Source organism: Streptopelia decaocto (assembly GCF_964273445.1).
Source record: "Streptopelia decaocto genome assembly, chromosome: 1".
Lineage (NCBI taxonomy): Eukaryota > Metazoa > Chordata > Aves > Columbiformes > Columbidae > Streptopelia > Streptopelia decaocto.
The window spans coordinates 36,740,573-36,754,754 of NC_138663.1; the positions used below are offsets into that span (position 1 = coordinate 36,740,573).

Below are 14,182 nucleotides of genomic sequence, written 5' to 3' on the forward strand. Positions count from 1 at the left end.
GGAACATGTCTAACATCCATTTTTGAACACCATATTGATGTAGACCTGGCACAATGTCTGGAAGCTGTTTAAAAGTCATAGAACACAGAAGGCTGCTAGAGGATGTAGGGTTTAAAAGTGTTGATCTTGTACATAGTGCACCACTTCAAAAGGAATATAGTTTTAATGAAAGTGGTGCTTTTCAGGTCTCTCTGTCACATACTTGGAAGAGTTTCTCTTATTTCAGACTTGGCTATGAATAATTTGTTCATGTTAAAAATATTAATATTAAAAAGCCAGGCTGGAAACTTGCAGGAGGCTGTTCTGTTAAGCTTTATTCAACATTGTGACTACCATGTAGATGGTCACTTCAGAATTTGGTTTCTAGCCCTCTTTGTTTTATTAGAGTTCTTAAACTTCTACTGAGCTAGTTTCTTGCCTTGTCAACTTCAACTAGAGAGGAAGTGATGGGGTTTTTATTTTAGAAGGTGAAACACTGGAAATTGTTTCAAGGAAGAAAAAGGATAACAGTGTTTTAGTTTTATTTGCCTTAATATACTATGTTCCAGCTGTAGATGCCTATTCTCTACTGTGGTGCTCTGATATGATGAAAAATGATGTAATTATCCTATATGAAAATAGAATGCCTTTAGTGCATCATTGTTCTCAGAATTACTAGTCTGCCAAGCCAATGCTAACACCTTACCTCACAAGAAACTAGACAGAGAAGCAGTATCTGCTCATCCAGTTCTGAGTTGAAGTTTGTTTTCCTGTGTTCTTGCCTAATGGTTCAGCCTTTCTTCAAAGCAGTGACTTGTATAGACAGGATGTATTTCAGTGCCTAGCACTTTCTCCTAATCCAAAATACATGCTTTATGTAAATTAGACTTCCTTCAGGCTTATGTTAATTACTGGATGTCTTGGTCTTTCATGGAGAGACTTCAATAGTCCATTTTCAGTTAGGCTTGCAAAATGAATAAACCTAACCACTATATCTACAAGAAGCAGTCAGCTACCCATGGGTATGACGCTACTTTCTTGTACGTAAAGAATTTTTTTGTAGTTAGATGTTGCTTTTGCTTGGTATTCTCCATTAAGCAATGATCTATGAGACTGTTTCCTTCTGAACTAATGGACAGCACGGGTCCTTCAGATGCAGGGGTGAATTAGACTCCCAGATGTAATAAGGCTTACTGATAAATCCATGGCTGGAAGGAAAATCCTGGCAAAACACTGATATTGCTTAATATTTATTTCAAGTGTCAACTACTGTATCTGATTGCTGTCACAGGCTCACTGTTCTGTTGTTCTCCTTAATCTTTAGTTCTTTGGGTGATTGATATTGTGCTGTTTCCAACCAGTGATTTAGAGACTATTTAGCAAGTTCTGGTCTTCTGCGGTGTTATTAAACTGTTGAATTAGCCTTTGGGAGATCAGGTATTCTCACTTGCTCTTGCAACACTTGTTCTGCTCTTACTTTTCTTCAGCTACCCATTTTAGTGTCCTGCTGCAAGTAACTTGGAAGCATGAGACCTGCTAAGCGTTTTATATGCTGTTTACTTTTTGGATTGGTTGACTGTATCACATCAAGCTGTGAGCTAGAGATCTGTGCTAAATTCATGTATTCCTTAAAGTATTAGATTTCCACTGAGTTTTGATTCTGGTACTTTAAAATAATGATTTACATTGTAAAGGAAATAATTAACAGAAATATTCAGAATTTTAACTTTATATGGTGCAGCTTGTAAATTAAGATAAATGCCCAAATGAAAGTCAGTTTCAAAAATTCTAGCCTGCGTGGAAAAGCTGATCTGACTTACTTTCTGTATTGAAAACAATTGTGAGAACAGATGTAAATGTTCCTTTGGAACTGAGGCTTTAGTTTCTTTCTGTTCATATTTTTGAGGAGAACTCAACTTCTTATGTGGCTTGCCTAAGTAACCTAATGTACATTCATAGAATGTCCCGAGTTGGAAGGGACCCACAAGGATCATCGAGTCCAACTCCTGTCCCTGCATATGACAACCCCACAGTTCACACCGTGTGTCTGAGGGTGTTGTCCAGTCTCTTCTTGAACACTCTCAGGCTTGAGGCCATGACACCTCCCTGGGGAGCCTGTTCCAGTGCTCCACCACCCTCTGGGTGAAGAACCTTTTCCTCATGTGTAGCCTAAACCTCCCTGGCACATCTTCCTGCTGTTCCCTTGAGTTCTGTTGTCAGTCATTAAAGAGTTTGGTGCCTGCCCTTCGTCCTCCCCTTGTGAGGAAGCTGTAGACCATGATGAGGTATCTCCTCAGTCTCTTTCAAGCTGAACAAACCAAGTGACTTTAGCTGCTCCTCATACAGCTTCCTCTCCAAACCCTTCACCAACTTCACAGCCTTCTTCTGGACACTCTCCAGTAGCTTTATATCTTTTTTTTATCCTGTGGCACCCAGAACTGCACACAGAGCTCCAGGTGAGGCCGCACCAGTGCAGAGCAGAGTGGGACAATCACCTCCCTCGCCCATCTGACAATGCTGTGCTTGATGCACCCAGGACACGGTTGCCCTCTTGGCTGCCAGGGCACACTGTTGGCTCATGTTCAACTTGCCATTGACCAGAACCGTGCTGGGGTGTGTTACTTCTTGCCTCCCTACAAAGATGAGTGGAATGGTTCTCTGCACTTGAAACTGAAGTGATCCGTGCCCAAGGGAAGTTTGAGTGCAAAGATCCATACTTCTGCTAAGCTTGCAATAGACATTTTAACAGAGGGACAGATTTTGCAAAGAGCTATATTGCAGCAGACCTGTGTAAAAGTTTTTGCCTCTGCTTCAGTTTTATTCCTGGATATAGGGCCTCAAATGGAACAGTTGGGAAATATTTTTGGCTCAGACTATGGAAAGTGGGTTTCCAAGCCAAGTGGTTAATGATTGCACCGAAGTTATTCAAAATAAGCCTTCATTTGCAGAACTATTAGCTAAAGCGGTGACTGAAATGGCATATAGGAATATCCTGCTGTTTGCAGTAAAATAGAAGGCTGTCTGACTTGTGAATTGCCTAACTTTCTGCAGGCTTTCAAATTCATGAGTTTCTCAGAAGAAAGCTGTTAAATGGTTCTTAGCAATAGCAGGGCTGGAATGAGAAACTGCGTCTCCAACAGCTTTTTGTACAGGGCTGAAACTCGGTAACACTGATTAGCTTTCTTGTTTCAAGAGTGGGAGGCAAGATGAAAGTGATTCTTTCCCCCCATCCAGCCTTGCACAAGGGTAATTTGAACTGATGGGCCTTAGACATTGTTAGAGCTTAGGCAGCGAAGGCGTTTTTAACTGTTAACCTTGTTCAGGGGGAATACAGTCTGAAAAAAATTCAGAAGCAGGACTGCGAGGAAGTTGTCTGCTGGTTTTCGAAGATGAGACCAGAATCTGAAGTTAGTGTATTGGCTGCATACTGCATAAATGTAATTCCTGGAAGAATGCAAATAAGATTAGAATTTTAAACTACTGAAGTAATAGAGTAGTCCCTCATCTAAGGGAGCTTTTGTCCTCTTACAAGAGGTAATATTGTGTTCTCATAAGACTGAAAATGCAAAATTAATCCTAAAATGTGTTTTTAAGAATTCATTTTTCACAATCTGATCTCCTGCTAGTGTGTTTTGTTTTTCTGTGTATTAGCCTCACCCTTTCTAGTCTTTCTTATAAATGGGTTTTCGTGCTTGTCTAGATAATTAAAAAAAGCAAACAAACAAAAGTTCCTAAGCAGAAGAATCTCATCCCCTGCTCTCACAAGCTGTTCTGGTCAATCGAATTATGGCCGAGGTGCTTTTTCTGTGTTAGAAAGACCTCAGGAAGGCTTAGGTCTTGCTGAACAACAAAAAAAAAGCTTAAATGGATGAATACCCATCAGACTTGCTCCTCATAAAACGTAATACCTCATTGAGGTTGTGGATATGGCTTCTACAGAGATACATTTTGGTTTTGTTGTATTTATTCCATCAGTTGTAGATTTAAAACACTATGTTTACAGCAGAGACTGAGTAGGATACATAGTTGTCCCAAGTTGCTAATCTTGAAACACAGAACTACTGATGATTACACATGTGAATTTACATGCTGTAGAGTTTATGCTGCACAAAAAGAATGTCTGCCAAAATTACACAGAAGAATAGCCTATAACTCCAGTTGTTGTGCTGACTTCTGAATTCAGTGTTATTTGGCAAAGGCCACGTCAGTTTACACCAGTGATCTCTGGAGTTTTGCTGTTATAGTAGACTCACGCACTTTGAAAATCTAAGGTGTCGTATGTTAATTATCACGTGAAGTCACTTTTGAAGTACTGTCTTTTCAGTGCTTGATTGAAAGTATGTACATGCACACAGGCTCGTAGTTCCAGCAGCACTTCTAGAACAGACCGCATATGAACGCTCTTAAAAACAGTGTTCCTGTTCCTCTGTAACCCAGCAGTAAGAGAAGAGCATCCCTATTATGGTGATGTGCTTGCAAGGCCAAATTCACTTAAATCTGTTGAAGTGTATTGAAAAAAACTTTGCTTTAGCATCGTAAAAACACTTATTTCTTTGCAACTCCCTGCTGTGAATTAGACATGAAGATGCTTCTCCATAACCTGCTAGTATTTCCTAATTTTTGCTCAGATTGCCTCAAATGTTCTCATTTGAGTTGTTGCTCCATTTAAAGGGTATTCCAGTGTGGAGTAATTCCAACTTTAAAGACTTTGTAGGAGTATAAGAAAAATTTTATATTTTGTATATGCATTAATATCTTAAACTTTCCTAGCCTTGCTGTGGCTTTGGGAATAATACAGCTTGGCATGGATTTAGGAAGATAAGGCAGGTGTAACCTCAGCCAGGGAAAGGCTGGATTTGTTGTTTCCTGCTTTGTTTTGGTACAGTAAAATTGTAGTTATAGATGCTAAGATGATTTTTTTTGTTTTTTAAAGATCAGGAAAAAAAGTCATTTGCCACTCCCTGGGAGTTCTTCAGAAATGATGGCTTAGAGACAGATAAAACTGGTGTTAGACACTTTCCATGTGACTTTGCCTTGGTAGGACTGTTGCTGCATTTTTTTGTTGTTGTTGTTCCATGAATCAAGTACCTTCAGTTTATCGAAGAAAATCAGGAAGATGATGACATGTGGCTGTGAGGGCTGACTATGCATGTAAATACCTTATTTCCTGACTGCTTCTGCATGCTTTCCAAAAGAACCAGGAGGATGGTAAAACCAGCAGTTTCAGGCCATATTGAGATTGTGTGCTTATTCAGGAATCAATCTAAAATGTAGTAGCTTCATAGTGCCTGAAATACTATTATGGATACATTGCAACTGGAACTAACTTGGTCCGTATAAAATATAATAATTTCAGAGTAAATGGAAATTACTTGGAAGAAGTTGAGTCAGGGTACAGCAACTCTTTTATTGTAACATCCTTTTGATATTTCTTCATAGTGGTTTTTTGTTCTAATTTCAGTGTAAATACCAAAATGTACTTTCTGACCAGTGCACGAAGTTGTATTGATGTGATTTGTCCATATTATTAGCTGTGACAATCTTCCATTTTTAAACTTTTTTTGAAGGAGAAATTTGTCCAGAGTGTGGGTATTTTTTTTCCATATTTTTAGTGAACTTGTGAGAATTAGTGAGCTACTGTTGCTTGTGTAGATTGTGTTAACCGTCAGCTTGTGTTTAGGTGATTTTTATTTTATATAATGCAATAATAAGTAGATCAAAATAAACAAAAGTTTTATTTTACCAGGGGAACATGAATGTGGCAGCTCTATTCAAAGAAATCTTACCGTCCAGGAGGCAGCTGCATATTTAAAAGTAAGCAAATGAGGTATTTTTCATTGGTTGTATGTAACATTTATATGAGTTGCAACTTGTAAGGCCTGGTTACATATCTAGTGTATTGATTAAATTTGACTTAGTTTCGAATGTTGTTTGGAAATGGTTGGAATTGATACCTTTAACAAGTGCTACTTATGATTTTTATTTGGGGATGTAGTGAGGTTTTGGGGGAGAGGGAAAGTGAATGAAATGGCTTAATTGTGATGGAAGTGACATAATGTGAATTGATAGAAACAGTTCACCAACACAAAAATCATAAGTTTATGAAATTCGAATCTCTAGAAGCTTGTCCAAAAATCATTATACTGATGCAAGACTTGTAGAAAAGGATACTGTCTTCCTTTCTTTGGGAGGAGAGGCTGATGCGTGGATCGGTGCAGTGGACCTGACAGGCAACTGCTGTACGAAGACACCATTCACTGATGCTTTAAATAGAAATGGTCAAAAAAGGCCTTTTTGTTAATTTGATAGGTGGACAGTATTATGAAATTCCACTCGCTCTACTGTCGTTCCCCTGCCTTGCTCCCCAAATAAAAGATGACTCTTGCCTCGTCTTGACAGCTGTAGGGTTTAATTTAGCCCACATTGGTATACCCTTCAGTGGAAAACTACTTGAAGCTTTTAAAAGGCTGAGAGTATAAGATTTCTTTGATTGTATGGAGGGGGGAGTTAACCTGATGTGACTTTAAATATACAAGTTATAGAAATTTTACATTTTGGCAAATGTTTACATAGTAGACAAAAAGGGACAGGTTAAGAGCATCCCGAAGAAACTGGTAACACTGGTTTATGGTTTGCCAGTGATATTCTATATCTGTTAAACCCAGTGTATTGTGAGAATACATTGGAAAAAATGAGGTCAATGTCAGATAACTGAGGGTCTTACCCATCTATTGTGCTGAAAGAATGCCAGCTGTTATCATAACAACCATGTTAGCTCTGATAAGCTCAAATTTCATATGAAAATTTGTCACTCGGTATGAAGTCTTGTTTAACCCTCCAGTTCCTCATTTTGTGAGTATAAATATAACTTCTTTGCAGAATTTCACGGTTCAGTGATAAAACTTTAATATTTTACATTCAAAGTGAAAAATTAAACAGTTACTGTTTTTTCCTTAAGTGCTTATCCTGTAATTCCAGGCCAGTTACATTATGGGAAGTTCAAAGGAAAGATGGAGATAAATATTTTTGGAGAGTGTAATTTCAAATACAATAGTAACTTCCGGTTTTCCTTTTCTTTTTCTGCAAAAGAACATGCAAGATGAACTATGGAGACAGCCTTAGCACAGACAGCAGTGAATGTTAATGTTCTCCTACAATAGTTGGTACCAACCAATTAAAAAAAAAAAATGTCAGTTTCCATATAATAATGTCAGTTCTTGAGGTACAAACACCAGATTATTTGCAAAATATCAGTTAAAATTTATTTTCCTCAAGCTTCTTGAAAAAGAAAAAAAGACCTGAACTGCTTTCATAGGACCCATTGTCAGCTGGGTGCATTATCTAGTTTCAGTTTTACTCTTGAAGTAGATTTTCAATGAGCACCGCCTAGTGGCTGAATAATTCTTGCTGTAGATTAGAATTAGTGAAACAACGGATGTGGTGTGAGTTTTCAAACAGTCCTCAAGTTATGCTAGTAAGTCTGATAGCTGCTCATAGTGTGTATAGATTCACTTCTTGTAGTGAACATTTGTGCAAATTCTGAAGAATCAAGAACAAAACCGCATAGTTTTGGTTACTAATCTGTGCAGTCTTTGAATTTTATTGTGGTGTGATAACTTTCTGGTTATTTATGCAGTTACTCATTAGTATTTGTCTTTTGACAGAATTTAGATCCAGAATATGAAAGTGTACTTAACAAAGCATTACAATGGATCTTGAGTAGTGGAGAAGATGTTGGCATAAAGTAAGTGGTCTGTATTTCTTTATTTCTTTTGACAGAATTTATCGTTTTCATTAATACTGTATATTTTTGAATAGGTGTCTCAGCAATGACCCTAATGAGATGGATGTCACTAATGTGACAGATGTGAAGTATCTGGAATCCACCAGTCCAAAGATGTCTTTCAGGTGTCGTTTTCGACGTGCATTTGTTAATGTAACTCACAGATTATCAATATTGCTTTTGGGTAAGTTAATTTTAAAAAAATCAAACTTTTTTGCTATATATTGTAAGTATGTGGGGAAAAGTAAGCACCATGTTTAGAGAAGGCTTTTATTCAATCATAAAACCTGGAGTTCCTACCAGTATCTTGATTACAATGCAGTTCTGTTGCACCACTGTATTTTCGCTTCAGTTACTGTCGTCTGCTGCTGTAGTCAGCTGAACTAAGTCCTTCTTTGGGAACTCTGTCTTTTTCCCTGACAAAGCAATACGCTGTGGCTTTCAAAAATTCCAGTAAAAAGACATTATAGCCTTAATTTTGAGACTATTTCACTGTTGTTCCAGGAGCTTTGGAAACATAACTACAGAAGAGATGATTTTCCTGGTTTTAGGAAAAGTTGGATACCAAATATGATTATCACCAAAAAATTCTTACTTCTATGACTATGTTGTAAAAATGTATCTAATCCTTCAGTAAGAATTACTCATTTAGTCTTTGACAGTTGTCTAGTTAAGTTTCAAATTCTTTCAAGTTTATTTAATCCTTAACCATACTGAAAACTGTGCAGCATAAAAATGTGGTACAGCTGAGTGCAGACACTTGTCTCCTTTCCATGTGGCTGGTTGCAAATTTTGAAGATGCAGAGTTCATCTCATGCACCTATTGAATATTTAGTAAATTGTTTATCCCAATATCATGACAAGTTCATGCTTATGAGCAGACCTGAGGCCTCCTTCACTAGCCTATTGAAAAACCAAAAGAATCAAGGGCAAACTGTCCCAGATTGGCGTCTTTCAGATAATAGTGGATATGAGCATGGAATTGAGATGCAGAGATGAAACTGAGTAAATTGCTCTGTCTCTCAGCTTTCTCGTCTGTAAATAGGGTTAATATGGAGCACCTTTTCAAAAATAAACTATTGTATAAATGTTATATGTATTGTCATTAACTGGCACCCATTGTGGCCTAAAATGGTGTCTTTCAGTCTTTGTATCAATTAACTTTGCCTTGGGATCACTGGTATATGAAACAAACTATGTAACTATAATTTGTGTATGCGTGGTGTTAGTGTTTGTTTTGTGGGGTTTTTTAATTGCTAAGAGATCACAGGTGTAGTGTTGCCCTCAGCCTGAGACAGAAGAAAGAATAAGGTTTTTATTTTCAGTTTGTATGCTGGTGTTCCTAAGTAGATTGTCCTTTTTGGGAGTAATCTTTAAAGAAAAAGAGCATGCAGTACTTTGTTGCAAGAAATACAGATTTGTAGCTGAACTGAAGCAGTCCAAGTTAATTAGCTTGAGAGAGTTGGTTGTTCAGCCTGGAGAAGAAAACACTCCAGGAGACCTTATAGCAGCCTTCCAGTACCCAAGGGGACCTACAAGAAAACTGAAGAGAGACCTTTTACAAGGGCATGCAGTGATAGGGCAAGGGCTAATGGCTTTAAGCTGAAAGAGGGTACATTTAGATAGAAGGTACATTAGATAGAAGGAAGAAATTCTTCACCATGAGGGTGGTGAGGCACTGGAACAGGCTGCCCAGAGAAGCTGCAGATGTCCCATCCCTGGGTGTGTTCAAGGCCAGGTTGGATGTGGCTTTGAGCAACCTGGTCCAGTGGAAGGTGTCCCTGCCTGTGGCAGCAGGGTTGGAACTAGGTGATCTTTAATGTCTCTCCTAACCCAAACCATTCTATAATTCTGTGATATCTAAAACATGTGACTTGTCTATGAACTTGTCTATGAATGCATTAATATTGTGCATTTTAAAATCTTAACATGTTTGAATTGTTAGTTTATGTGACTTTTGATATGACTTTGAATTTTTCCAATAATTTTCCAATTTTTCCAATATTTTTCTTCACAAATGGGTAACATTTCAAACCACAGTCATGGGATACCAGGCTGTTGTTAAAACAATGACATGTTTTTCTAAAGGTAACTGTTCTTCAGAGTTCGTCTTTTTGTGTTGCTGTGTTAGTAAAATAGAAAATATTGACAGCGAGTACAGTGTATGTCACTAGCTTTGAACTTAAAGTACTTCAAAATGTTAGCTAATTCAACCAGCCTCTGAAGTATGTGCTGTAAATTTTGTTAAATAACCGATGTTCTAGTACTGTCTAAAGAGTATTATACATCTTAATGCAGGTGTAGCAATGGTTTGGGGAGTCTTGCACTACATGAAATACCGTTGGGCAAAAGAGGAAGAAGAAACGAGGCAAATGTATGATATGGTGGTAAAAATCATAGGTATGGCTTCTTGAGTCACATATGATGTATCTGTATCAGCTCTGTATAAGCTTTCAAAGTACTGATATTAATTCAGTTATGTTTTCTGCCTGTTTAGCTGTCAGTCATCATGCTGTTAGAGCTCTTAGTCAAATGTGTGGTTCATATGTTTTGTTTCTCTGATTTTTTTTTTTTAATCCTTTAAACCTCATCAAAGCTTTTGGTAAAAAGATTGTAATTTCTGAATAACATCAACATGGCTGTAAAAAAATTCTCATTGACTTGGTGGTATTTCATCTTATTATTGAAAACAAATATAAATGTGATGTTTGACTAGAAGTATGGTGATACGTTGCTTTCTGTATCTGTTTTTAAGCCATCTTTAGCTAAAATATCTACTTCTAAAATGTGTGTTAGCTCTCAGTTCCATCCTTAATGGCATTTCATAGAAAAAGCAGCTTTTTAATTAGTCACTTTGAGCAGAAATAATGTTACTAAAAGAGAATGCATAATAGACTTCTCAAATTCTGCTTTTCTACTTGAAGCTGCAATGTTTTCAGTAGTTTTTAAGCTCTGTTTTGGGATGAAATTTTACTGAAATTGTCTTATTACTTTCATTCATGGCAATCATCATAAATACAAAGATGGTAGACAAATTGTAGCTGTTTTCCTGTTTTTTAACATTTCCTACCTTTTTTGCAAATCAAGTTTTGTTGGGGTGGGGGGAAAGCACTTTGTTTTCAAAGGTGGCTGTCTTTGCTAGCAGTCAGAAGTACCATTCAAGAGGAACTGCAAGAACTCCTTTTCTTTATTCCAGGGTGATTTGGGGTAGTTGGAGGCACTGTGTGTGGTTAGTTTTCTTGATTTGCCTTCAGCATGGTTAGGAGGAAAAATACTTTAAAAATGTGAAAACCACCCTAAATATTGAAATTGAGAGGCGTCTTCAGAGTAGCTGTGCATTGCCAGAATTGATGTTTTTCTCGATGTTTGCATGAACTACATACTTAACAGTTTTTCTTATGGTATCCTCAGATGTTCTAAGAAGTCACAGTGAGGCGTGTTCTGAAAACAAAGACTTGCAGCCTTACATGCCTATTTTACATGTGCGTGATTCTCTAATACCACCTCAGAACAGGTATGTTCTCACTGGAAGTACTGAATTTCTTTATATGTAAGTAAGGAAAAATAGTAAAAACAAACTCGTCAATTAATTAATTTCGGTAGGTTGCATTGTGTACTATTTTGGAGATTCTTATTGATGCAGGTGGGGGTAAAAAACATTGAATTTCTCTTACATGCTGGATGTCAGCGATGCAGGTTGTTCTAATGCTAACTTTGTAATCCTTGCTTCAATTTTTAAGGAAGAAAATGAAGAAAGTCTGGAATAGAGCAGTTGATTTTCTTGCAGCAAATGAATCTAGAGTTCGCACAGAGACACGAAGAATAGGTGGCGCTGAGTTCTTGGTTTGGAAATGGATGCAACCTTCTGCAGCGTGTGACAAAACTTTAGTAATACCATCGAAAGTGTGGCAAGGGCAAGGTATTGAAGTTTAGTTCTATTTTGCAAATATAATTGTTTACATTTCTCTGTCTAGCTTCTAGATGGTATTATGTTGCTTGAACATGAAAGACTTCTCTCACACCTTTAAGTATTCTTGTGAACTGTCTGTGCTATGTCTCTATCTTGTTCAACAGACTTAGTTTTTCTGTGCATTCAGTGTCTGCCTTGTTTTCAAGCAAAATGAGCCGTTCTGTGATAGCTACTGCAGAAATACAGCAGAGGTTGTGTAGCCCAAGTGAGTTGCTTGTTCCTTTGAACGAATTTAAAAGAAATACTCTTTAGTTGGTCAACTTCTGACATGTCTTATTTGAAGTAATATAATTGGTTTTATCTGACAGCAGGTAAATTGGAGCTTGTAGGCTTGAGTTTACTACTGTTATCAGTCAGGTGTGTAAAGACAAGAGTTTGGAGGAAGAAATGTTTGTTTGCTTTGAAAGGGAAACTGCTGGGACAGAAGAATCCTCAATCAGCAGAACATGGATTTTGAGCATCTGCTAGTATTGCTTCATTTATGTCATAAATGTTTTTCTACACTGCATTTGTATTTCAAGCTCTGTGGTGCAGCAAAGCCTTTGCTTTAATAGAGGAGGCTGTCATACATGGTTTTTGCAGTGATTTGTCACTTTTCAACTTTTGTTATGGAGCCATGTGGCAAGAATCCAGTGTGTCTGCAGTTGTCTCTCTGCAGTGGTCATCTTTTCCTACTTCATCTTTCTGCTTTCCTTCATATTAAGCTTCAGGTTTGTGGGTGTGTGGGTTTGGTTTGGTGTTGGTTTTTTTGTTTGTTTGTTTTTTTTTTTTTTTTTTTTTTTGAGGGGATGAGGTGTCAATGAAAAATCGAAACTATAAGACTTGAATTCTAGGTTGCAATATAAAAAAATAGTCATTTGTATCAATGAGTGGGAAGGTAAATGTTTAAAGTGAAATTTTAATTGCCAGCTATTTAAAAGTTGTGACTCTTAAGAGTCTGTCTTGCCTTATGTTATTCTGTAATGCTGTATTATCTATCCAGTGGGACTGAAATAAATCCTGTGCAGAATCCTGGTTTCTAGCTCATCAGTTTATATTGATGGTGAGGGAGGAGGGAGTAGTTGCTTCTCCAGTTTTTAGTTCAGGTTTTTAAATTGCTTGTTATCAAAGTTGTTTTGTGCATTACTTCTACAGCATTGAACTAGACACTGAAAAAAGCCTAGTTAAAAAACAGACTTTCTGCCCTTTCTAGTCCCACTTAAATTAAAAATTCCCACTTGCAAGCAACTGCGATCTCATCTGGAGTTCTGGAATATGCTCATTTTGGTCTTAGTTTAGCTAATGTAAGTAGTAATAAGCTTCCTTTTGCTTTTTACTGGTATACCTTTTTACTTGTAAGGAACAATATTTTTATTGTTTCCTATAAAAGAGGCTACAGTTTAAAGTAGCTCCTTCCAATGTGATTATTTCCTTTCAAAAGACAGGAAGAGCTTCCTTGTGGCCTGGAACATTTCTACTGTAGCAAGCTTGGTTGCCCGAATAAAAGTACTGCTAACATTCTGGTTTCGTCCCAGTCCACTTGCATGTTTCATAAGTTTTATGTATGCTTCTAGCCCTCAGGTCTTAAATTTTGTTTTCCTGTAAGTTCAAAGCGAAAACGAACAATTCTCTTTGTCAACTTGAAATGCCAAATATTTTGAGACATTTGCAGATACTTGTAATGTTATGTGATGCGGGTCTTGGTTGTCTTGGGACCCATTTTTTGCTTGTCTAGTTAAAATCTTACTTTGGTGTATCATATACTCAAGGTTATGCTGCTGGTTTTGGCATTATGTTTCTCACTTTAAGTCATTCATTGGAAATGAGGTTTTTTTTTAATATACTTTATAAATACTATGGCAGGCTTGAGGTTCAGCAGTCATGGCCTTGCAGTAGTAGTAACCTGACATTCTGCTGTGACAACTGTGTTGCATGATTTCAGTTTCTCAGGATTTTAGTGCGATGTGAAGGGTGACTTTATTCTGAGAGTTGCAGAGCCTTTTCCTTGTAGGACATGGTCCATTAGGGATGCACAAGTGCTTTAGGTGCAGTGCAGAAATGGTGGGTTTTGTCAACAGCTGTTTATGTTCCATCTTTGTAATACTGTTATGACTGATTTTTCAAACACTTAAGTTGAATGTGGCTTCTGCAAACTATGTATATTAGAAAGCTGAATCTTCTGTGTAGTTTATTGTTCAGTACTGGCTGTGAAACATGACACTCCAGTTCTGGAACTTCTCGTTTGCTCTCAGTTTTTCTTGTCCCTTTTAGTTACAATATAGATCACTCCATAACATTTTGTCCTGTGTTAGAAATCTGACTGGATTTTACTTCATCTGAAAGACTTTTCAGTGTGTGTGGTAGCTCAGGTGCTGTTTTGCTACCTTCAAGACTCCCAACAGAACAGTAGTTTCCAAAACTTCCTAGAAAGACAGCAGCTGTAGTAGCTACTGCTAGATCCCACCTAAATT

The 14,182-nt window shown here is 37.4% G+C and overlaps 1 protein-coding gene across 2 annotated transcripts in view; it reads left to right on the top strand.

Moving 5' to 3' along the window:
- The window catches only part of LEMD3 (LEM domain containing 3), a 48,963-nt gene that overhangs the window by 26,728 nt on the left and 8,053 nt on the right, over positions 1-14,182 (top strand). For both annotated transcript variants that reach the window (XR_014185782.1, XM_082069741.1), the window contains exons 4-9: positions 5,726-5,793; positions 7,644-7,723; positions 7,798-7,946; positions 10,061-10,162; positions 11,174-11,276; positions 11,503-11,681. Coding sequence is in view for 1 of the 2 variants with exons in the window: in XM_082069741.1 (XP_081925867.1) it covers positions 5,726-5,793; positions 7,644-7,723; positions 7,798-7,946; positions 10,061-10,162; positions 11,174-11,276; positions 11,503-11,681 (681 nt within the window). In the remaining variant the exon portion in view is untranslated. The remainder of the gene's footprint in view (positions 1-5,725; positions 5,794-7,643; positions 7,724-7,797; positions 7,947-10,060; positions 10,163-11,173; positions 11,277-11,502; positions 11,682-14,182) is intronic.